The sequence below is a fragment of the Ochotona curzoniae genome, unplaced genomic scaffold (assembly GCF_017591425.1).
Source record: "Ochotona curzoniae isolate NIBS_2020 unplaced genomic scaffold, NIBS_Ocur_1.0 contig_2599, whole genome shotgun sequence".
Classification (NCBI taxonomy): domain Eukaryota; kingdom Metazoa; phylum Chordata; class Mammalia; order Lagomorpha; family Ochotonidae; genus Ochotona; species Ochotona curzoniae.
Genome location: NW_024465520.1, coordinates 8,009,559 through 8,035,889, shown reverse-complemented (window position 1 = coordinate 8,035,889; position 26,331 = coordinate 8,009,559). Strand labels below are relative to the sequence as shown.

General features: G+C 43.8%; 1 protein-coding gene across 1 annotated transcript; it reads left to right on the top strand.

Annotated features, from left to right (window-relative positions):
• The first annotated feature begins 2,976 nt into the window (after positions 1-2,976).
• On the top strand, positions 2,977-24,320 carry IGSF10 (immunoglobulin superfamily member 10). Its single transcript, XM_040974791.1, has 6 exons — positions 2,977-3,170; positions 4,991-5,120; positions 7,793-8,183; positions 11,481-15,845; positions 16,259-17,159; positions 22,415-24,320. Exons 1-6 carry the CDS (start codon positions 2,977-2,979, stop codon positions 24,318-24,320), a joined length of 7,887 nt encoding a protein of 2,628 aa, XP_040830725.1.
• The last annotated feature ends 2,011 nt before the right edge of the window (positions 24,321-26,331 follow it).

Here is a 26,331-nt window from a genome sequence, read left to right as displayed (position 1 = left end):
AGACCCCTTCAAAAGAGGAACCTATCTGAACGCAACACAATATGGCTCGGCCTTATAGAAAATACAGCCTGCCATTTGCCATGTGAATTAGCCAAAACCGAAATAAAAGTATTACATGATCTCTCAAGTGGAATCCAAAAACGGCAAAAGTCAAATACAGACAAGGTAGCCGGGAGTAGAGTGGAAAATATGCAGTCGATACAAGGCAGTGACCATGGGGCATGAACTAAAGAACACATGTATAACAAAAGCGCTTTGGATACTGGATTCCTGCTCAAAGTACGTTTTACCTGTTCTTGCCTGAAAAAAGTAGGGTGGGATCTATGTACTACGAGGGCTGTAGCAACTCTTACTACGCGTATTTCCTAATAGCTCCATGTTTTTCACCTTAAATACATAAGTATTACATCTAAGTATGTAAATACTTAAAACTTTTAAACAGCATCTCTGATGTTAGCAAAAGAGAACTTTACCTGCAAGCATCACCGATTTTTTTTTTTTTTTTTTTTTTTGCTGTCTCCAAATAGAATTGGGTGTAACCATGGCATTTGAAACAGCCTGCAGTGATTAAAGCAATCCCGTGTACCAATACCATCAACAGGTGGACCCTGTGAAGGAGGAAAGAGGCGGCCACCCCGGGATTGCCCCACCACCCAGCCCACAGTGCATGGAGAAAACCCAGGGATTCCGAAAGAGAAGCAAGCAGCAGTGGTCTCCAGGTTGGCTACTGGCCCCTCCCCACACACTCCTGCAGCGTCACTTCACCCCGCCTTTCCTCCTGGGGCTTTGGACCTAAGCTAACACAGCTGCGGCCGAGCTCCGGACCTGGCCGGCGGTGCAAGCCCATTGGTCACCGAGGGCAGAGAGGTGAGCGGCTGCTCCAATCCTTTCCCTGGAAAAGGCTGGGAACCCGCGGCCAAGCAAAGGGTCTGGGCGTGGGAATGGAGCTAGCCACAGCTGAGTCCTGGGGCTGGCCAGGAGCCTGGTGGTGGGGCTTGAGGATTGGGAAGTTCCGGGCTTGGGGGAGGGCGCTCCGCAGCAGAGGAAGAACGCGAAAGCAAAAAGGAGAAAGCCGCTTGGTGCCAAGGAAGAAAAAAAAAAAAAAGGGGGGGGGGAACAAAACAGCTGGAACGAAAGGTAAAGGTAAGCCTCAGAGTAGCTACAGATGTGACAAAAAAAAAGACAATTTGAAGTTAGAAACTCCTGGAACCTGGGGGTGGGGGACGAAATTCACTAATGATGAGTGTACAGTTCAGGGACACAGAACTACAGCACACTTTTGAAGAAAATGAATTCAGGCTGCACTTGGGCACTGGTTCTGTAACTGCACCCTCCCCGCTGCCCTGGGATCGTCAGCAAGCTCCTGGACTGGCTGGGCTGCGGGAAAGCACGCGCTCTGCAGCCGTGGAGGCGCCCCCCGCCCCCTCCCTCTGGAGAGCATCACTCCGGAGCTGCAAGCCAAGACACTAGGCTGTTGGCTCACTGTGGGAACAGGAACTTTGCCTCATTCGGGTTTGGACGGTTTTCCGTTTCCTGGGAAGATTCGCCGTCTCTCCCTATGCCACAGGAGGATTCAGGACCCAGCGGGAAGAGTTCAGGTACTGTCCATTCCCGTTCCATTGCCTCTGTTTGCCTTTGTGTGAAGTCACTGTCCACGTGTTCTTCTCATTCGCCTCTAAATCAGTCTCCCGCGGGCATGTCAGTAACTTTTGTAGTTGAAGGATCATCCTGCTGTCTCCTTGGATTTCCTAATGATAACGTGGAAGCCGTGGCATTCATCCTACAGTCAATTTTAATTTGGGCTGAACTCGAATCATGACCTTGTGCACATACAATTCACATTCCGTGTTACTGCTGACATGGTTTGTAACTAAGACTGCTGCAGATGGAATCCAAGAGAAACACTTCTATTCGGAGGAACAATGAGATTTATGTTATGTGGATTGTTTTTCTTATAACAGTGTAACAAAGATTTTATTTCAGCCCCTGTATGTGCTGAGTTTCAGGAGGGGTATTAGGTTTCATTCCTGGGCTTGCCCCACATGTGGGTAACAGATACCATTTTTTTTTTCCAGCAAGCTGAGCATATTTCCTACTTGGTTATGCTTCCCCCACTCTCCTGACAGAGAGGAGGAGACAGGACCAAGAAAAGCGGCAGCAGGATGACCTGAGAGCATGATGCCCGTCAGGGTCAGTGTGGCCATGATGGCATGTAGCCAGGGTTCAAGGCCTCTCAACTGGTCACTTACAGTTGCTTGTGGTCAGTATTTGGCAGTGAAGTGTCCAATGTGTCTTTGTTTTGGCAAAGATTAAGACGTGTTAGAAATATTTATTCACCCTTCCAGGGGATTATTACAGCTCTTAAAAATGTGTTCGAAGGTTAAATCAAATGAAAAACACATTATATATCAAGTAATCACATGTTCTATAAAATAAAACTTAATCATACACATACATATAAATGTATGCTGAAACTTGCACATATGCACACAATATAAATCTTGAGGGGAGTACAGCAAAATGTTACTATCAAAACCGTAGCATTTTAAGTCGTTTTTCTCTACTTTTCAAATCTATAATGAACTCATACTGCTGCAAATCAACATTTCAAAAGCTACTCTGAAAAAAAAAACTAGTATATACACAGAACATTAAGCCTTAGTCTGTGTTATCAGCTGTCAGAATAACTTTGTCTCATTTCCCTCTTGTGAATTCTTGAGTCCTAGGGATTACTGCTTTCTGATAGGAAGTGGGAAGCTGTGAAGACATTTTCACAGTAAACATCCGGCTACATCAGAAAGTTCAGTGTGAGGCCAGCACATGTAATGATTTTGTATGGGGTGGAGTTGTCACAGAAGACATGACTGAAACTGGCCATTGACAAGGTCTCCCAGCTTCCCACAGTTCCTGTGTGTGCTGATCCCAGGACTTTTCTTGCACTGTATTCGTAACTCTGTGAGGTGGTGATCTTGCAGGATGAAGATGAGAGGCAGTGCTATCACCAGCATCCTGGTCTCCTTCGGTGTGATGTGCCTGGTGGCCACCCCAGGGGGCAAGGCCTGTCCCCGTCGCTGCACCTGCTACACACCTACAGAAGTGCACTGCACATTCCGCTACCTGGCCTCCATCCCAGACGGCATCCCAGTCCATGTGGAACGCATCAATTTCGGGTGTGTGGGTCCCTGTCTTTTTTTTTTTTAAGGTTTATTTTTATTGGGGGCCCGGCGCGGTGGCGCAAGTGCTTAAGGTCCTCACCTTGCACGCCTGGGATCCCATATGGGTGCCGGTTCTATCCCAGCAGCCCCGCTTCCCATCCAGCTACCTGCCTGTGGCCTGGGAAAGCAGTCGAGGACGGCCCAAAGCCTTGGGACCCTGCACCCGCATAGGAGACCTGGAAGAGGCTCCTGGCTTCGGATCAGCATAGCATCGGCCGTTGTGCTCACTTAGGAAGTGAATCATCGGAAGTGTATATCCGCCTTTCCAATAAAAAATAATAAAAATAAATCTTTAAAAAAAAGATTTATTTTATTGGAAGGGCGGATATACAAAGAGGAGAGACAGAGAGGAAGATCTTCCGTCCGATGATTCACTCCCCAGGTGGCCGCAACGGCTGGAGCTGAGCAAATCTGAAGCCAGGAGCCTCTTCCGTGTCTCCCACACGGGTGCAGGGTCCCAAGGCTTTGGGCCGTCCTCGACTGCTTTCCCGGGCCACAGGCAGGGAGCTGGATGGGAAGCAGGGCTGCCAGGATAGAACCGGCGTCCATATGGGATCCCGGGCGTGCAAGGCGAGGACCTTAACCACTGCGCCATCACGCCGGGCCCTTATCTCCTTAAATACAAAATCTTGTGTCTCTGATTTGAGAGAGATCAACCACAATTTTTCCATTATATCCCTCTTTTGGAATGTGTTCATGAACATTTTTGTTTGTTGAGTACGATAAGGAACTTATTGCTGGTTTTGCTAGTTCTGGATTCTGCGGATTTTCTTGGTAGATTGGAAAGCCTGTGATTGGAGGAAAGCTTCGTCCTGGCTCCATTTTCTTGCTTAAAAATTATGATAGCATCCTAATTGTTGACAAGGACCATGTAAGAGATAACAGGGCAATTGAAAGTTTCTATATAAAAAGACATGAAAAATCTATACTATTATAAGGTTACTTTGCAGCGTTCAGTTTGAACTTTCCTGAAATGCATGCCTACTTCAACATGCTGCAACATGCCCCCGTTTTAACGGTTCATGAAAAAGTGTGTACTTTGACAATACTTGCAGAATGCCAAACGAACAAAACAAATTAATCACTTTTGCCAAGCAACAAGGATAGCTGAAGGGAGAAGACAGATGAATGTCAGTACAGCTTAATAAGAACTGCCCTGGGCAGACAAAATGCTGGCGAACAATCGCTAATAGTAACAGCAAACACGAAGACTTACCGTGCGCTGGCATTGGGGTAAATACCTTATTGATACTCAGAATCCGCAGGCGTTCTGAGAATTAAATTAATATTACCTATGTTTTTTGGATGAAGAAACTAAGGCATGGAAAGTCTGACATTTCCTGGGGGGTCCTAATTACTTGCGCTCATCACTCTGCCTAAACCAGAAGCCCAAACCTTGGCTCTGCGGTCCAGGATTTTTTAACCTGGCCTTAATGAATCAATTCCACCCGATAGAGGAGGGGGCGGTTCCAGAGAAAGCATGACTGGGTTCCAGTGTTCCTAACTAGGAAAGTGATTTCCACCTAAAGGAACAGCGTGTACTTAAAGGTTAGAAAATGAGGAGCCTGAGCAGTTCCAGGAATGTAAGTGGTAACTGTGAACCTGAAATGATGGGCAGGCAACCTTCAGTGGCATCTGATGAATTTCAGTGTTATTTCCAGCATGTGATTATCTCCTTAGAGCCAAGGAAAAATGAGAGGCCTTGAGTTTTGTGTGCTTTTGCTTTGACATCTGGATGACTTAGCTAATGCCTAGCATAACGTGCTTATTTTCAGGTACAACAGTTTAGTTAGGCTGACGGAAAGAGACTTTTCTGGCCTGAGCAAGTTGGAGCTGCTCATGCTCCACAGCAACGGCATCCGCACCATTGCTGCTAAGACCTTCTTGGACTTGCATGCCCTACAGGTAAGACCCTGGACGGAGCGGGAGGGAGGGAGAAGGGCAGGTACCTGAGAAGTGGCTCCTTCCCGCAGTCTCCAGAAACAGCCATTCTGTAAAGTAGAAAGACATGGGCCCAGAGGGATGGCTCAATTGGTTACTCTTGTACTTGCCAGTTCAGGGATCCCCTTTGGATGCCGGTTCTAATCCCAGCAGCTCCACTTCCCACCCAGCTCCCTGCTTGTGGCCTGGGAAAGCAGTCAAGGACGGCCCAAAGCCTTGGGATCCTGCACCCACATGGGGGACGTGGATAAAACTCCTGGCTTTGAATCGATTCAGCTCCAATGATTGTGCCCATATGGGAAGTGAACCAGTGGTTGGAAGATCTTTCTGCCTCTCCTTCTCTCTATAAATCCTTCCAATAAAAATAAATATCTTTAACAAGAGAAGGAAGCAGACATCAACAGAGAAGGTCAATGAAGTGATTTACATGAAATTAGCCTAGTTAAATCTTAGCTTTCTATAAATTAAAATTTGAGTTTTACTTATTTATTTATAGTTTTAAAAGATTTATTTATTTGAAAGTCAGCTGCTGGTTCACTAACCAAGGGGCCATAATGGCTGGAACTGGACCAGGCTGAAGCCAGGAGCCAGGAACATCTTCCAGGTTTCCCACATGGTGCAGGGAGCCAAGGACTTGCCCCATCTTCTGTTGCTTTCCCAGGCCTTTAGCAGGGACCCCAAGTGGCACCTGTATAGGATACAGGCATCACAGGTGATGGCCTAACCCTCTATGCCGCAACCCAACTGCTCTTATTTTTCAAGTTTTAGAGGCTCTCACAAATTATTGTAAGACTTCCACATATATGTTTGCTGTAATTAATTTACTCATATCACTGCTACTTTCTCACTTGTATATTGACCACTAAGCAGGACATAAAACTTTACAAGCTAAATCATTAAATTGAACAATAAGTAAAATCACTCTTCAGGAAAAGTGCAACCGTGTCTGGTTTAAAGTCAAAGCAATGTCTCATGAAATATAGCATAACATTCTTATCCAAAGTCTCTTATTCTCAAAATTTCTTTGCGTATCAGGGATTTTGGCATTTGAGAAAATTGTCTTGGTCTATTGTGTCATGTGTCAATTCTTTCTCATGTTTTTCTGTTAAATGCATTCTATTTTTTTTTTTTAGCAGAATGAGTACATTCTATTAACTAGAGAAGGGATTTAATACCTAAGCACTATTGAAGTAATCAAAATCTATTAATCATATTAATACTAATGTGTGTTCTTTTAAAAATCCTAAATATCCATCAACTGAGGACAAAATAAGCCAGGTCTTAAATAAATGTGGTGCCTGTAACGGAGTACTAATCAGTATGAAAAAGGCAGGCAGGGTTGATGTGTGTGTAACACCGAAGGAATGACCCCTGGAAAGAAGCCAGACACAAAGGGTTACATGTCACGTGCTTTTGTTTATACTAAATGAAGAGATTATGGAAACAAAGGATTAGGGGTTGCTCAGGAATGGGAGGTTGGAAGGAATGAGTGTTAATGGGTGTTGATTTTTATCTGGGGTGGTAATTTTATCAATTTAGTGGAGAGAGTTCTTTACAGTGTATAAAATGGTTGGTATATTCACAGAACTAAAGAATGTTACAGCATAGGAATTATAATTCATTAAAGTTATCGTCAAGGTAAAAAGTTAAAATCAATGAGGGTGGCTGAAAAGGAAGAAAATGGAATTGAGACAAATTCATGTTAGTGTAAACATTTAACAGTTCATAGTTTTTCCCTAACATGCATTCTCCATTAACTTTTTGAAGAACCTTTGCATTATTTAATGAAAAATTTAGGTTCAGGAAATCTTAGTCTATTTGAAATACCATAAAACTTTGCTTAAAAATTACTGTGGAAATAATACACCCTACACAAAATAAACTTTCTTCAGTTTTAGTTGCCGTCATGAGCTGTACAAACAGCACATTAATACATGTTCATCACAATGTATTATTGCTCTATCGTCAATGTCTTGTCCAGTTTGCAATTTACATTCTGACATTCTCTTATACGTAAATTCTTACCTATGATAAACACCTCATGGAAATGAAATTGCAAATATTTATTTTCGTGCAAGACATCCATGTATACATGAGTCTTCAGAAAGAATGTAGAAATGCATGTTCTGAAAAAAAAAACTATGCAGGATTTTATAAACTTATGTACCAAAATAAACTAATTCTACTTTCTGTACAGTTGTTGGAGTATATTTACATGCAAATGCAGCATCCAGCAGGCTGTGTACTCTCCTTAATTCCAGGCGTCCACTGCAGCTCATGCACAGTATCTTCCATGGAAAGGGAGGACTGGAGGGTCCCCAGGGTCTCACCAGCACCTCTATCTGCTGTTCTCCACTCTGAATTGTTTAGAAAAAAAAAATCCAAGTTATCCATGCTTTCTCTATCTTAAAGTTAAGGGATTTTTCTTAAACTATAGTATCATGATAGTTTTAGTAATAATTCCTTGATACCTACCAATATTCCTGAACATTCAGTTTTGTATTTGCCACTAATGTTCTTGCTTAAGGATCCAAACAAAACACAGATATGGCACTGGATTAATTTCAACTTGTATTTTGCTTTCTCTTTTGAAAATGCCTTTGGCAAAATAAATGTGTTCATCTTTCTGTCCTTAGGTCTTAAAGATGAGCTATAATAAAATCCAAAAACTTGAGAAAGATACTTTTCAAGGTCTTTGGAGTTTGACACGGTTGCATATGGACCACAACAACATTGAGTTTATAAACCCAGAGGTATTTCATGGACTCACCTTTCTCCGCCTGGTTCACTTGGAAGGAAATCAGCTCACCAAGCTTCATCCAGACACTTTTGTCTCTATGAGCTTCCTCCGGATATTTAAAGTATCTTTCATCAAGTACCTGTACTTATCTGATAACTTCCTGACCACCCTCCCCTATGAGATGATCTCCTACATGGCTGATCTGGAAAGCCTGTATCTTCATGGGAATCCATGGTCGTGTGACTGCCATTTACAATGGTTATCTGACTGGATACAAGAGAAGCCAGGTACCCAGGTTTATTTTTTTGTCCTAATTAAATAAAAGAAATTTTGTTGGAGCTGCTTTTATTGTAAGTTGAGAGGCCATGGTAATTTAGCTGGAGAGAAAATGAAGTCTCAATAGTAATTCAGGAATGAGGAATCTGTTTTCTCTGGCTGTGTCGTTGCTACCAGGACAGAGAGAAGAAAGTTAGAGATCTGTGGTCCACAAAGCTGCTAGTCTTTCTACCCTGGCCCTTTGCATAAGAAGTTGGCGTCCCCTTGGCTTAGAAAATAAACCTTGGGCCCTTGAGCCTGCATCTCAGGTCCTCTTTGGGTGGCCCTGGCCTGTCTTCAAGTCTCATTTCCTAACTTTTCAACCACCAGGGCCCTTTCCTATCCCAGACACAGACACTTGCTCTAATAACCGTGAACTAGTTCCTGACCTACCACAGGCTGTTTTACCACCTCTTGCCAGCTACCACTCACCCACATCAGAAAATTATTTTCATCATCTTACAACTTGGCCTGCACTTCCATTCTCAAATGGGTCATATTAATGTGTAAGAGTTTGGCTGCCTTTGCTATGTCTAATTTATCCTTAGATTATGTCTGTAGCACAGTAAGCACTCAAAAATTTCTTGTGTAACTCAATGTTCATTTTAGTTATTCTGATAATGAATACAGTTGAACCCACCATCCATCCATTAGATATCTGTGGTCATTCTTTTTTTTTTTTTCTTCCTTTTAAATACATAAAACAAAGAGATCTTCTCTCATTGCTTCAATCCCCCATGTCATAACATCTGTGGCCAAAGCTAGAAACTGGGAGCTCAGTCCTCTCCTCCCACATGAGTAAACCGGTTCTGCTACCTCCCATGAAGCTGGAGTTAAGAATGGAACGAGGAATTACCGCCAGGTACTCTAAACACGTGTACCTAGATACCATATTCCAATTTTTCTACATATGAGGGTACCTTAGAAAGTTCTTAGAGTGATGGACATTTGATGCAATGGCTGAAACAGATTGCCTAAATCAAGTCTCACCACAACTTTTTCAACACCCTTCTAAATGTGCACTGGGAGACTGTAGATAATGGCTCAAATCATTGTATTTCCAGCTCTTGGCTTCAGCCTGACCCAACCTTGGCTGTTGTGGATGTCTGGGGGCTTACTAGAAGATAGATCTTGCGTTTCAAATAAATAGAATTAAAATTTTAGAAAATGTTCATGGACAATCCAAAACCGGGTGCTGCAACTTTGAAATCCATAGTTTTTCCACAATATACATTTCTGTAAGCTTTCTGAAGATGTCTTATATATGTGCTCTTTTGATTGAGTGCTCAGGATAATCCTGTCAGGCCAAGAAATCAATCTCTTAGGTTGTGAAAAGTTTATCTATTCTAGGAGATTGACAGCTCCTCAAATTATCAAGACTTCACTAGGCATGAGCTAAGCAACTGTTGCATATCTCACTAGTCAAAAGTCACATTTCTTCATCTACTTGTATCTTTCACTGTTGGTTTACTTTCCTATTTAATACAAATCTGTGCTCATTTTTCTAACATTTGTCCCACCAATATGAATGTCCTTATGTTTCCATTTTTCCAAATATACAACTACTGATTTTAATGCCAGAACGTAATCTTATTCAAAATAACTTAAATAGAAAAATTGGTATTATCAGCAATGCGTGTGATGCAATCGGAGATAAAATTTAAAGAGCTACGACTATGTATGTATGTATATATATATATGTATATATATATACATATATATATATACATAGTGCATGTGGATACAGGATTGATAGTTGCATTAAAACTGCCAGATACTACAATAAAGCACTCCAGGTTTACGACAGATTTAAAGTAAAAATGTGTAGAAAATACAACCTCCGATTTACGCTTCCCAGTCTTCCTGAATCTGTCCTTCCATCGAACCTTCTGTCCTTTCCTGCTTCCATTGTTCTTCCTTCCGAAAGCATCTCTCTCTCAGAACTGAGGACACATGGGTAAACGACAACACAGCTCATAGTAGACTGACAGCTAAAGAGAACTACAGTGAGGCTGGAAAGTGAAAGAGAAAGGTCAGGAGGATGTGGAGCTGGGTGCCTCGGAAGAAGGACCACTCACACTGGATCCTCAAGTGCTACGTGGACACAGTGATGAGATGGCATGTGTTAGGGAAATAGAGAAGGCTTATGCCAGAGCCAGAAGGCCATTCCAGAGCGGAAGCCTGGAAAGTGTTGTCATGAGACTGGATCCTAGTGTGATTGGAGAGAATGATGATGATCAGAGATGATCAGATTTGCATTTGAGGCAAAATAATGGGATAGCAAAGGCCTCCTACCACTGGCCCGCATGTTAAGCAATATTAGTACACAAAGATGTGAGTATTCTGTCATGAGGTGTAGTGCAACTGGAGTCGGCTATGCTCTCTGCTCTTTGGGGAGTGAGCTAGGGTATTCTGCTATCAAGTTTTTGGAAAGTGAGTAACAAAAGGACCTCCTATGACAGCACACAGCTGTTCAGCCTTGCCAGCGACCTCTTGTGAATGCATTTAAGCCATAGTGTTTGCAACTGGCCAAATGCCAATGCCATTTAAGTAGGCTCATCAAATGGGGACTTTTAAATACCCATAAATATGATAACCTTTGTGTCCTTCCGATATTTGTTCACTTCTGACTTCAACAGATCAGGCTGATCCAATCACTCATGCCCATCTAGCATTTCTAAATCTGCTTTTCAATCACCTTCCATTTCAATCGACAATCGCCTATTTGTTTCATTTTCTGCTCCATCCATCCATTTCTCTCTAGTCTGCCACTAAGCTACATCAGTCCAAATTGTTTTATATACCAGTCAGCGTTCTTCTGCATCATAGCAGGAAAAAAAAAGATACCTTGGGTTTTAGATAAGGGATTATAAGTGGTTGTTTATCATTTAAAGAACAATGAATTTCTACTTTAATGTTTTAAAACATTATACATTAAAGTATGACTAAAATGCTACTAATAAGAACAGGAGCCTGTGGTATTGTTTCCTTGAATATATACTGATTCATCTGATGTTTCCTGAGTCCTAACCAAATATGTATCATCTAATTTTTATGAGAAATATAGTATTGAATTACAAAATTGAAAATCTGTGCCAATGCATATTATAGTGACACATGTAGACAGCTTTTGAAAATCAGTTCAGAGGAAAAGTACACAACCGCCTGTCTATTAAAAATAATTTGGAAATCTTAGTCTTTAGTTCTATCAAAACCTCACTCGTGAAGAACTTCCAAATGCTAAATCATGTGATTATGATCTTTCCTAGATGTAATAAAATGCAAAAAAGACAGAGGCCCGTCCGGTGCTCAGCAGTGTCCCCTTTGTGCTAACCCCAGGAGCTCCAAAGGCAAGCCCTTGGCCGCGGTCCCAGCTGCAGCTTTCCTGTGTGCCAAGCCAAGCATCAGCACATCCCGCAAGCCGAGGAACCTAACCATTGTGGAAGACAGTGCTCCTGCCTCCGTTTCGCCCCAAGACTTCATGGCACCCTTTGGTTCTCTCACTTTGAACATGACAGACCAATCTGGAAATGAAGCTAACATGGTCTGCAGTATCCAAAAGCCCTCCAGGACATCACCGATTGCATTCACGGAAGAAAAGGACCACGTCATATTAAACGCATCAATTGCAGCATCTCTCAGGTGCAGTCTAGATTACAGTCACATTCAGCCAGTGTGGCGACTTCTGGCTTTGTACAGCGAGTCTCCTCTGGTACTTGAAAGGAGTCACTTGCTCACTGAAACACCACAGCTGTGTTACAAATACAAACAGAGGGATCCTAAGCCTGAAGACATTTTTACCAATATAGAGGCTGACCTCAGAGCAGATCCCACTTGGTTAATGCAAGATCAAATTTCCTTACAACTAAACAGAACTGCTACTACACTCAGTACCTTACAGATTCAGTACTCCAGCGAAACCCATGTGACTCTACCCAGGGCAGAGAAAAGGTCAGTGAAACAGAAATGGACCATGATTACAAGGGATAACCATACTAAACTGGAGCACACTGTCTTGGTGGGTGAGACCATTGGCCTGGACTGTCCCGGCCAAGGAGATCCTCCCCCCCATTTGCAGTGGCTTCTGGCTGATGGGAGTAAGGTGAGAGCCCCTTACGTTAGTGAGGATGGACGGATCCTCATAGATGAAAATGGAAAGCTGGAACTGCAGCTGGCCGACACTTTTGACACAGGCTTGTACCACTGCATAAGCACCAACTATGATGATGCAGATATCCTCACCTATAGGATAACTGTGGTGGACCCCTCTATGGAAGCATATCAACAAGACGCCATTCATCACACCGTTTTGCTTGGTGAAACACTAGATCTCCCATGTGATTCTAGTGGTGCCCCAGATGCCTCCAGCAGCTGGCTTCTTCCAGGAAATATTGTGCTCTCTGAATCCTCCAAAGACAAGCAAATTCTTCAGAATAATACATTAAGAATACTACAGGTCACGCCAAAAGACCAAGGACATTACTGCTGTATAGCTGCCAACCCGTCTGGGGTTGATTTTTTAATTTTCCAAGTTTCAGTCAAAGGAACAGGCCAAAGGCCAGTGCAACATGATGCACAAGCAGAAGGATCTGGGCTTGAGGAGTCCAGTCCAGTTGCACACCTTCAGAAGGGACCAGCTATACTACTCCCTGTGGCTCCAAAGAGACCTGGGCTGGAAAAACCAATCTCCAGCACAAGGAAGAGGCACAACTTCCTGGAGCTAAGCCAGCGACGCCGTGGAGACCCAGCAGGCCGCCGTTTTCGGGAGCACAGGAGGCACTTTCCCCCCTCTGCACAGAGGATCGATCCACAACACTGGGCAGCACTGCTGGAGAAGGCCAAGAAGAATGCTGGGTCAGACAAAAGGGAACTCACTACAGCACGGCTGCACTCCGCTGGCACCCAGCTCCTGATGGTCCCTACCAAGGAAGGAGACCCTCCTGGCCTGCTCCCTCCAGGTGAGCAACTCAGGGTCCTGGCAGCCAAAGCTTCCAGTGCTCCAGCCAGGATGGTGACTGCTGACTCCGGAAAGACATCTCAGAGCCCCATGACAAATACACCTGCTAGCACTCAAGTCTCCCCAGTTACAAGTCCTCAAATATTACCACCTGAAAACCATGTAGATGTCAAACTACCGACCGCTGTGGAAACCACCACCAGATCAAAGAATGCAAGCCCAGCTGTGTCAAGCAAAATGCAGAGCACAACCACACAAGAGTCATTCCGTGTCTTTTCATTGCCCCCTGGAACAACCGACTTTCAGGATGCTGACCAGAATGGAATAGGAGAGCATTCCCAAAGTACAATCTCAGCAAGAACTGTGATCGAAGATATCCATTCTAAAATGCAGAGTAGCACTAGCAACGCAGGAGCCATATTCTTACCACCAGGAACGGCCACGGAGGGACAGCAGACACCGGTCCCGGGCACCCGAGATCCCAGCGATGTCCTCTTCTATCCTCACACGACTCCAAAGACGAGCACTTCCACATCCGCTTCTGATCCAGACACTGCTGCTCCTTCGCAGCTGCAGGTCGCCAGAAACAGGACGGCTGACATACCCCTGCCCAGACGCTTTGGGAGACGGCGCAAAACTTGGGTCAGGGGCCGTGTTATCAGCCCACATCGAACTCCAGCTCTCCGGCGGCACAGATATGGAATTGTAAGGCCAACGGGCAAAGGTGAATCTGAAGACAGCAATACTGTATCTTGGACCCCAGAGTTCAGTGAGATATGCCCCTCCTGTCCTCCCAGGAGGACCCCTGTTGCCACTACTACAACAGCACTGTCTCTCTCAAGTTCTCCCAGCACCCTTCCCAACACCAGCACCCTTCCCAACGCCACCATCGCCATAGTTATACCAGGGTTGCCTACAGCTCCAGTCCAAAACCCATCACTACTATTTGAGAACACATCAAATGAATCTATTCAGCAAACCACACCCACGATAAAATATTTCAGTGCTGCAAATACCCAGGTGACTCCAACAAGTACACGCATGACTTACACCCCACCATCCTCATCCATGGAGAAAAATCGTAAAACAAATATTGGTGACGCAGGTGTGTCTAGCACCAGCGAAGCTAACAGAGATGCAGCGATTCTGTCACTGCCTTCAGAAGCCATCACCCAGGCATCAGTGCCTGCTTCTATAGCTGTTACAAAATTTTCAAGAAGGAAAATTTACTTGAATCCACCCTTTGTAAATAACCATGGCCAAAAAGAGAGATTAAGGAATCTGCGTAAATATGGTTTACAAAAAAGCGCAGTCAAGATGCTCTCTAAAACATCAGCCGCTTCACCCACGGATCAAAGTGCCCACTTCTCAATGCTCTCGGCAAGCCTCATGCAAGTTCCAACTGTCAAGTTTCCCACAACGGAGGACTCCGCTGTGGAGACACACAGTCCGCTAAGGCTTCCTGCAGCCAAGGAGCTCCCCCACTCCCCGCTTTATCCTGCCATGCCTCCTACTATAACAAGCAAAAAGTCAAGTGCAACAAGCTTCCTTTCAGGGCAAGCAGACACACTGGCAACCCCCCCAACTGTCCTTGCATCTGCCATGATCTACAAAACCCAACCAGGACGCAGGGCACAAAAAATGCAAAGGAAAAAAGAACGTCAGAATAGGAAAGACCCAAACATCTCTCCAGGCCAGGCTTCTGGCCTCAGCACATCCACTGCTAGGACCTCTCCCATGCTGAGCACAGCCACAACTTCGAATGAACCTGCTGTCTCCGCTTCCACTCATTCTCCCCTTGAAAACACAAAGGGAATTTCGAGCACAGCTGGTCTTCATGTAACCGCTTTTAACTTGACAGATATAATTGAAGAACTCCCCCTGGAGAGTCCTCAGACATTGAAGGACACGATCGCTTCTCAGACGACTTCGTCCAGCCAATCACACAAGATGACCACAACTAGGAAAATGATGACGACACATTCAACGGTGCTACCACTACAGAGCGGCACGGCAATTCCAGTGCCAAGTGTCACCTCTCCAGCCTTTAGCCAAAATACGGTGACTGACAAAGTGGCAGTATCTACTTCCCCGGGGATGGTGAGCGCAGTGAGCAGACCTCAGGACTCTCCATGGCACAGTCCTCGTCCCCAGCAATTAGCTGCAGAGATCACCCCGTCATGGGAGGCTCCTGCAGATGCCATGGTCACAGCTGGAACAACAATCGGTACCACGTCCTTTGCCTACTCTAATGGGTCACAAACTACTCCTATGCCAGCATTTGAGACAGCGAAATCACAGAATCTGAAATGGACTACTACTCCCTTTTCAGAAAGCCCATTTAGGGACAAGTCCCATCCAGAAACTGTTGAAGCCGGCAAAAGCCCACCTTTGAACACGTTGTCCACCCTGGGTTCAATCGAAGCCACTCCTCAGGCTTCAAGCTGGGACAGACAGAAGAATGCAAAGAAAAGTGGCTTTGAGAAACCCATTCAAAAACCGACAACTTCCAAACTCTTTCCCTTTGACTCGTTGCTTAGGAATATATTTGAAAAGCCCAGAATAGTAGGAGGGAAAGCTGCAAGTTTTACAGTTTCAGCAAACTCGGATGCCTTTCTTCCCTGCGAGGCTAGTGGCAACCCTCTGCCCACCATCCACTGGACCAGGGTCTCTTCAGGTACTTGAAACTATGTCTTTATACTCTGCCCTTGAGTTAGGTGTTAGGGCTCCAGGGCACAAATCCAGACATCAATACTAGTTTGAATATTGCTTTTCGGCAAACTCTGATACTGTTAGTATTCTCATTTGACAGTGGCATGCTTTCTTGCTTGCTTATCAGGTTTAAAAATGTTAAGAGTAGATTTTTGAAGCTCTTTGAAAGCAGATCCAAAAAAACTATGATTTGAAAGAGGTAATGTGTTGAACCACTCCACTCGCATTTCAATTTACACTACATATATAAAGAAATGCAGGGATAATCTTAAAATCAGAATACCTAATTATCAGATTCCTAATTTTATTCTCAGTAGCCTGATAGCTGTATGTTTTCTATTTAAACCTTGGTGACCTGTGGCTGTATTTTCTTATCAGGACTTGACTTGTCTAAAAGAAAACACAACAGCAGATTCCAGGTGCTCCCCAATGGCACCCTGTCCATCCAGAAGGTGGACATTGAGGACCGTGGACAGTACCTGTGCTCAGCATCCAATCCATATGGGACAGACTACCTTCATGTCACCTTGTCTGTGGTGTCCTATGCCCCTAGGATCCTGGAGAAACGCACCAAAGAGATGACCTTGCATTCTGGAAGCAGCGTGGAACTGAAATGCAGAGCGGAAGGTAGGCCAAGCCCCGTGATTTCCTGGATACTTGCAAACCAGACAGTAGTCTCGGAGTCATCCGAGGGAAACAGGCAGGCGCTGGTGACAGCTGAAGGAACACTGGTCATCCACAATATCAGCATTTACGATCGTGGCTTTTACAAATGCACAGCCAGCAATGCCGCTGGACAGGATTCAGTGCTAGTTAAGATCCAAGTCATTGCAGCCCCACCTGTGATTCTAGAGCAGAAGAGGCAAGTCCTTGTAGGGGCTTGGGGTGAAAGCTTGAAACTTCCCTGCACTGCACAAGGAACCCCTCAGCCCAGTGTGCACTGGGTCCTCTCTGACGGTACTACGGTGAAGCCATTACAGTTTGTTAATTCCAGGTTGTTCTTATATCCAAATGGAACTCTGCATATAAGAAACATAGGCTCTTCGGACAGGGGCACGTACGAATGCATTGCTACCAGCTCCACTGGCTCGGAGAGAAGAGTGGTGATACTCACAGTGGAAGAGCAAGACACCATTCCCAGGATAGAAGTTGCATCCCAGAAATGGACGGAGGTGAATTTTGGGGACAAATTACTACTGAACTGCTCAGCCACAGGAGAACCCAAACCCCAGATAACCTGGAGGTTACCATCCAAGGCTGTCGTTGACCAATGGCACAGGTAAATCCGCACCGCTGAGTTGCGATGATCTCTCTACACGTGTGACTGCGTGAGTTCTGAAATGAAACAGGTGATGTAACAAGGCTTGCAGCAATTTCAGGGAGCAAACTCTACAGAAGGGCAGTCCTCTCCAAAGCAACCCAATCTCTCTCAGATCATTTGCATATAAAACCCAGGTTTTTGCCTCACACATTGAACTCTAAAATGGGGCAACTTCTGGAGTCTAGTTAAATTAAAAACCTCATTTGCTTTCCACTTTTTACACACTATCTTCATAAAAATTTATGATGCAATCAAGGTATTAGACCCATAGGGTCTGGTATATGTTAAACTTCAGTGTAATAATTGGCATTTGATTTTTTTTTTCTAATACTGCAAAGCACTTCAAGAATGCCACAAACCAGTAGAATCTATTCAGAAGTTCCTTGACCCCACTGTTATCAAATATACATATATCCTTTTCTAGGCTGCTCTCCCATACGCATATTAATACTTATGACTGATTTTCTATAGATCACACCATATCCTTGGAAAATAATAATTGTGACTTATGTAGGTGACAAGTGTTTAAAATTTACAACTTCATAGGGTAATTTTGCTTGCTGCAGGTTTTTTTTAAAATTAACAGGAAATATTCCTGGTTGAGCATTTATACATCATAGGTATAAATTTAGACTCATTCATAGAAGTTGAAGAATAAACACTTTTTTAGTGTCAGAATATCTGAATGAACTGATATGAATACCAATTACTTTAACTTGTAACCTTTAAGAGTAAATGTTAATTTCAAGTTTTTCAAATATCATCCAAATCACATGGCCTGATGTTAAATTGAACTTAGCTCAGCATTAGTTCTATGAAGTGTGAATTTTAGAAACCACATGTGTTTGAACTACTATATTCTGAATATGTATGTTAAATGCTAAAACTCAATCTTGAAATTATTTTCACAAGGCATCATCTTATTTTTGCTTTCAATGTATTCTATGCATTTCTTTAACGTTAAAGGCCAGTTCTAGTTACTGAAATGAGTGACGTTAAAAATTCCACAGTATATAGGGATGATTGCCAGTTATCCAGAAACCACTCTTAATTCTGGGAAATTCTAAATACAATTTCCATTATCCACACCAAAACCTGTATTAGCACTGTTATAACCCTCACATTCTCAACGGGCATAAATACACAGAATGTAATAGACTAGAAATAGAATCCAGGACCAAAACATTTACAAAGCGTTAAATTTTAAACATGGAAAGATTTTATCGAGAGATATGAAAGATGTGTAAGGCAGTGTCTGACAAAAGGCAAAGGGAGGTCTCGAGCATTCTAAAACGCATCGTCGAGATCAGAGTCAATCTCAGACGTTCCAACAAACCTGCCAAAGTTACATCACAAAGACCTGAGGCCGTTGCTCTTTGGCATCAGAAGAATACTTCAGGAACAGACTAGGCTCTGCTATGGGAGAGACCGAAAAAAAAAAATGTTATGTCACTAACACTTCTTTGGTCCCCCCAGAGGTGGAGGCACTGCACGCTTTCATCACGAAATGTAACCATCACTATGGCAACGCTTCAGCAATTCTTTTACCTAACCTAAAAAATGAAGTTGTTTTTTTTCCCCAGATCATTGCTTTTTAGACAGTCAGCAGAAATAAAAAAAAAAATTCTGTTGCAAAACAAAAGCTATTACTGTTCCTACTTCTTAGCTTTAGGAGTTTGTATTACAAGGATTTTCAATGTGACACATGAGGATTTTTTATAACTTTGCTGATCAAATGCCCCCAAATTAGCAAACCCCTCTCATTTTGGCAAAGCCTGCCAGCCAACTCCACCAAATCGTCTTTATTTTTTTTTTCTTGGCCGCATACTCAGTATATCTGATGTCCCTCCCCTGGCTTCACCATTCTCCATCTTCCAGTGCAGAACTGCTGCTTTTCCTATGGAAGCTTGACTTGCGTGGGAGTGTGCTGCAGGTCTAGAATGTCAGGCTGCCCATGAGACCTGCTGCGTCTTAAAACAGTTTCATGAGTGAATCGTGAGGGTGTTTCAAAAAAATATTTATGGCACATTCTTATTACCCACATTTTAAAAGATTTTTTTTTTGATAGAGTGCAGGGAGAGAAAATGGGTGGAGACAGAGATCTTCCACCCGCCACTTCACTACCCCAAATGGCCACAATGGCCAGGGATGGCCTAGGCCCAAACCAAGGGTCTGCAACTCCAACCTGGTCTCCCACGTGGGTGATAAGTAGCTCCAAGCATTCTAGCCCCCTTCTGCCTTTCCAGGCACATTAGCAGGAAGCTGGATAGGAAACAGGACAGCTAAGGCTGAAACTGTGCTCCAATATAGGATACAGGTATCACAGGCAGTGGCTGTGTGGCCCGCTGTGCCACAGTCCCTGCCCTGTGCTATTAAGTAACCACTTTCCCATGAGGTCTTTGTAATCCTCTTGTGGGAAAGCTCCTAAAAGAGAGCATTGGAAAGGCTGGAGGTGCTTTCCTGTTTCGATCCTTGTAAACATTTTTTCCGCCTTTTATTAGGGGAAACTTCTAGGTGAGACTTAGAGAAAATCTCTTGAAAATACAAGTTCACAGAAAGAAGTGGCTACTACAGTCTCAGACTCCTTACAAGCTCCGGGTGCACCAGACTGGGGTGGGCCTGGAGAAGGACCCTCCTAGTACTCCATCAGTCGTAATAACATTGCCCGAGAACCCATTAAATTAGGGCAAATTCTGTTTCTGCAAGAAACCAAGTGTCTCCACATCTCAGCACCTCTTAGGCTTTCTCTTTCCAGTTCCGGTATACATTTCAGTAACGTTGAGTGTCACTGCTAGTTTCTGAAAATGATGCAATTAGGATAAATTACAGGGCGCATGGAGACGACCCTCATTCACCCAGGCGACTTTGATGGCCATGAAAACTGCAGTCACCAGCTTCATTATTTTGAAGTTACCTGTTGACTTGGTTAAGCAACAGGTTCCTAGATTACCCCATCCTAACCTACTGCTTCAAGCTCTGGGAGATGAAGCTGCAATTCAACAGCATAAACTTGGCTCCACTTTCATTCTGCTGCAGGTGATGGATGAGTTATGCCAAGACTGATAGGTGCTTAGTTGCTGCTGCATATAACAGTCCTTCAAGCAAGCTTAAGAATCGAATGCCTAGTCAAATTTGTCCACACCAATTAAGCAAAAACAATTTTTTTCCTGGAGTTGGGATCTGATCATCAGGCTTGTTTTAAACTGCACAGGTTGTTGTAAATACACTGCCAAATTTGCATGCTTTTTGAAAGAGTAATAGCAAGGGACACATTAGTTGAAAGTAAAACGGGGTTTGAGAACCAGCTCAGTGAATTTTAACTTGTTAAACTTTCCAAAGTCCTTGAATACCTTAGAAGTGAAAAAGGACACAGAGACCCATTAAATGATTCTCTGCAATGTTCTCTCAACTTTATGCTATGTTTGCTGGGGAATAGAAGTGAGGCTGCCTAGGAAAGCCTTCATACCGTGAAGGTTCTTTTCTCAAAAATTGCATTAGCTATTTTACATTTCCAAGAAGAAAAGCATACATGGATTTTCATGTCTGTTTTAGATCACATTAGCATTTCAATATCCACTGGGCTTTTATCAGGAAACATCTGCCATCTGGTGGTTTCCAGTGGTAATGTCAGGACAGTTCGGCCTCATCACCTTATAGTTATGTAAATAAAGGGAGGTCAGTTGCTAGTCTTAGCATTGTTGCTCCCTCTTATGGCTAAGTAGAAGTCAGTTTTCTGGCCTAATTATTAAATACTCATTACTACTGCTTAAATATCCCGTGTTTGAAGCACTTGGGATCAGAATGGTTTCCTATTTTGGAGTTGTTTGGATTTAGCAATAGATACATAGTGATAGAGCATTCCTGCTCGGAATGTCAAGGTCGGACTTGTTCCCAGCACTGATATGATGCCCCATCCCAAAGTAGTTCAGATCTGGGATTAAATATACTCACATGGAAACATTTTCTGGTTCTGGTCCTTTCTCTTGCGCTTCCATTCCAGTTCCCTTCTAATGTGCTTACAGAGGCAGCAATGGCCCAAGTACCTGGGACTCCGCCATGCATGTGGGAGAGCCCTGACGGAGTTGCCTTGTCCTGGTTTTGACCTGGCTCCACCCTTGCCATACAAGGGATATGGAGAATGAAGCAGCAGATGGATGAGATCTTGTCTCTTTTTCTCTTTCCTCCGCTCAAATATATACATAAGTTCCAAATATATATATAAAAATATATATATAAAAGAGAAACAGAAGAGAGACATCCCATCCACCAGTTCACCCCCAAAATATTTATTATTTCTGGCCACAGCCAGGCCAAAACCAACAGATGGAAACCACTCCACATCTCCTGTGTGGGTGTCAGGGACCCAGCACCCAAGCCATCTACCTATTGCCTTTCAGGTTACTGAAATGACCGGAAGCTGGAATGGAGAGTGGAGATGGTTGGACCACAAACACAGGCACTCCAATATGCGTGCAAGTGTTCCAAAGAGCAGTGTAACTGCGGCACAAATGGCCAACCTTTGTAAACATTTTAATTGATGCTCGTTGGTGGGATACAGTGTGTGACGTACATAATGGGCACTGCCAGCTCTGTGGCACAGTAGGTTAAGCTTCTGCCTAGGGTGCCTGCATCACATACAAGCATTGGTCCAAGTCCCAGCTGCTCCACTCTCAATCCAGCTCTCTGCTAATGTGTCTGGGAAAGCAGTGAAAGATGGTCCACGTACTTGATCCCCTGTACACACATGGGAATTCTGAAAAAAATTCCTGGTTCCCAGCTTCAACCATTATGACCATTTGGGGAACAAATGAGCAGATCAAAGTTCTCTCTCCTTATCCCTCTGCAAATCTAATAATAATAATACCTTCCAAAGTGCAGTAAGATCAGGCTAATTGTCAAAGTTTTTTTGTTTACTAATCTATATCGCAAAAATGATAGCTAGACATAGAATCCATTATTTGTAGCATTCTCCCTATCATCAAAACTGTGGGAAGGAGATACACTCTACCACAGAAATACTACCTCTTCGCGACTCACGGTAAAGATAACTACACAGTCAGGAATGGAAATGCCAGCTAGTTTGTGGCGTTCATTTCAAGCCGTCTGCATACACCAAAACACCCACTGAACCCCTCATATGCATACATTTTTGTCCATCATACCTTTGAAGCCAGGGATAACCGCACACTGAAATGGGTCTGTCTTCTCCTCAGGATGGGCAGCCGAATCCACCTCTACCCGAACGGATCCCTGTTTATCGAGTCAGTTACAGAAAAGGATGGTGGAGACTACTTGTGCGTGGCCAGAAACAAGATGGGAGACGACCTGACCCTGATGCACGTCAGCCTAGTGCTGAAGCCTGCCAAAATTGACCACAAACAGCATTTCCGAAAACAAGTCCCCTTCGGGAAGGACTTCCAAGTTGACTGCAAAGCTTCAGGTTCCCCGGTGCCGGAGATCTCATGGAGCTTGCCTGACGGGACGGTGATCAACAGTGCACTGCAGGCCGACAGCAGCCGCAGGCCCAAGAGGTACACCCTCTTCAACAATGGAACCTTGTACTTCAACAAAGTTGGCATTACAGAGGAAGGCGACTACACCTGCTACGCCCGGAACACCCTTGGCAAAGACGAGATGAAGGTCCACCTCACGGTCATCACGGCGGCCCCACGGATCAGGCAGGGTTACAAGAGCGACATCAAGGTCAAAGCCGGGGGCACGGCTGTCCTGGACTGCGAGGCCACTGGGGAACCCAAGCCAAAAGTATTTTGGTTGCTGCCATCGCACAACACCATCTCCTTCTCCTATGGCAGGTACACATTCCATGCCAATGGATCTCTGACCATCAACAAGGTACGGCCGCTGGACTCTGGCGAGTACCTGTGTGTGGCCCGCAATCCCAGCGGGGATGACACCCAACTGTACAAAATGGACGTTGTCTCTATGCCTCCGCTGATCAATGGCCTGTATAGGAACAGAACTGTAGTTAAAGTCACAGCCGTGAGGCATTCTAAAAAGCACCTGGACTGCAGAGCAGAAGGGACACCGCCTCCTCACGTCACGTGGATCATGCCAGACAACGTGTACCTCAGAGCCCCGTATCATGGAGGTAGAATCACGGTCCATGAAAACGGGACCTTGGAGATCAGGAACGTGAGGCTCTCGGATTCCGCCGATTTCACCTGTGTGGCTCAGAATGAAGGAGGAGAGAGCGTGCTGGTGGTCCAGCTGGAAGTGCTGGAAATGCTGAGAAGACCAACTTTCCGAAATCCATTCAACGAAAGAATAGTTGGCCACCTCGGGAAGTCCACAACACTGAATTGTTCTGTGGATGGAAACCCGCCACCGGAAATACTCTGGATTCTACCAAATGGCACCCAGTTTTCCAACAGACCGCACGATTCTCAGTATCTGATAGCACGCAATGGTTCTTTCATCATTCATAGAACAACTCGCAAAGATGCAGGAAAATACAGGTGTGCTGCTAGAAATAAAGTCGGCCACATTGAGAAACTGATCATCTTAGAAATCGGCCAACAGCCAGTTATTCTGACATACAAGCTTGGGATAGTGAAAAGCATGAGCGGAGAGTCTCTGTCATTGCACTGCATGTCTGACGGAATCCCTAAGCCCAACATCAGGTGGACCACACCCAGTGGTTATGTAATCGACAGACCCCGAATCAATGGGAAATACATACTGCATGAAAATGGCACCTTAGTTATCAAACAAGCAACAACTTATGACAGAGGAAATTATCTTTGTCAGGCTCAAAACAGTGCTGGTCATGCACAGATTACTGTGCCGGTCCTGATTGTAGCCTACCCTCCAAGAATTACAAATCGCCCACCCCGGAGCATCCTCACAAGGACAGGGGCCCCCTTTCAGCTCTACTGTGTGGCCTTGGGAGCCCCCAAGCCAGAGATCACATGGGAGATGCCTAACCACTCCCTGCTCTCAACAGCAAGTCAAGGATGGACATATGGAAGTGAGGCGCTTCGCCCACAAGGCACCCTTCTCATTCAGAATCCCCAGACCTCAGATTCTGGACCATACAAGTGCACAGCCAGGAATGCACTTGGTAGTGATTCTGCAACAACTTACATTCAAGTAATATGACAGGAAACAGAAATGAACAAAGTCAACATCCGGACAGTTTTTTTTTTGGAAGAAGTTTAATCAAAGGCAGCCATAGGCATGTAAATGAATTCGAATACATTTACAATATTAAATTTACAATGGACATGCAAAAAAAAAAAAAACAACAACCCAAATCATTGCATTTTGAACTGATACTGATTTCTGTAATGGGTCTCTCAACAGAAACTTTTAACTTAAGGCACTTTTATTTTGCCAACACATAACAACAAACATTAAGAGGAAACTGTCCACCATAAAATAACAGATGGCTAATGTACCAGGATTGTTTTTTTCAGTAAGAATGGATTTGTTTTTCTTCTACCAATTGCCTAGTGTCCATCTTCTCTCAATGTTACCAACATGGCACTCAGAACAGAGAGAGTGGGAAAAGATGAAACTGAAGTCTTTATGTAACTTGACCATCTCAATGTACAAACTTTTTGTGGTTGGTTTCTAAATATTTTGCTAAAACCAAAGCATGGAACTGGTATGAAACCAGTTGTTTCGCACTGAAAAGTTTCTTTGATGGGAAAATACAAAACTGTCTTAGTTACTGCATTTAAAAACAAGTGCAGGCTAACTTTTCCACATGTAAAAAGCAACTTAATACCTGCACATCATAAAAGGTGAAAAAAAGGGGTTGATTTTAAAAAGGTTTTAAAAATACAATGAAACTTCTTTATAACTTTAAAATCTAGCTCAGGCACTCCTGGCTTGGAGGCTTCGATTAAAAAAATTTCCAAGAAGGAATCATTGCTTTATAAGCACTTTATGTCAAGAAATAATTCCTTATGCAACAAGAAAATGACTGGGCAAGTCTAGACCTACTCTATCTATTGAAGTTTCAGTGCATTTCAAATGGGATCAAACCTACACAAGGTTTTCTGCAGTTTACTGAGAGTTAGTGTACGGTATGCCTAATTCATCCTGAATTCATTAATTTGTGGGACACCATATGATTCATCTTTACTAATTTGAGAAGCTGGGGTCTTTAGTGTACTTTCTTCAGTATCTACTAAAACATTTGCCAATTATTTAAAAAAAAAATTATGAAGCAACTTTAACCATGAAGAAGAATCCCATAGGTATCATTTAACTATCTCAGTTCCCAAAGTCAAGAACGGTGTAAGCCTACGCCTATGTCGGAGACGCCTGGGAGAGCTGCCTCCACTGCTTCCAGTGCTCAGCTGGCCTAAGAGGTGGCATGAATGCTACTAACTTCTGCTGCCGGCGCCCTGTGGCTGGAAGAGCTCAAAGGACACTCACTGTAGTCTATGAAGTGGTACCCGGGAAGGGCACACACGTGGCAAATGCAAACCCTATGAAGTAAACAGGTACCACTCTGGGCTCACTGGGATTTCCAACTCATTCCAGGGCTTACTCTGCGGGGAGCTGGGTCTCTGTCTTATTCTAACACAACTTCCTCACCATGCAGATTCTCCTAAGCACGTTTCTGTTGTGATCCTTTTTTTTTTTTTTTAAATACAAATAAATTCATTTGCTAAAAAGAAAAGCCCCTCAATAGTGTTCACTGCGGGGCGGGGCGGGGGCTTGACTGATGGCTGATTGGATTAAAATTTCCCTGCTGCTTTCTTCATAGCACGCAGGAGATAAATTTAGGTTTTTCCTCAACACCCCACAAAAACTTGGGATTCTAAGCCTTCACCATGACGTCCTTCCTCAGCTTCAAAGAACACCGCAAAGGTGGAGCCCACAGCCTTCATGCGCAAAGTGATTAAGAATTTAACTCCTGAAAAATATAAAGTGCATACAAATGCTATGCAATTACAACACTCACTCTTGAAACAGTATGACCACTGTTTGAGCTACAAAAATAAATGGTTCAAGCTGAAAAATGGCATTTTTAAATACCAGAACGTCTTGAAATAAAATATTAAACAGGAAGGACATAACCTACTCACTAGGCACAACATTCACACGTCGTTTTTTTTGTGTCAATGCAGTCGTTATCTGGATACATGACTCTGAA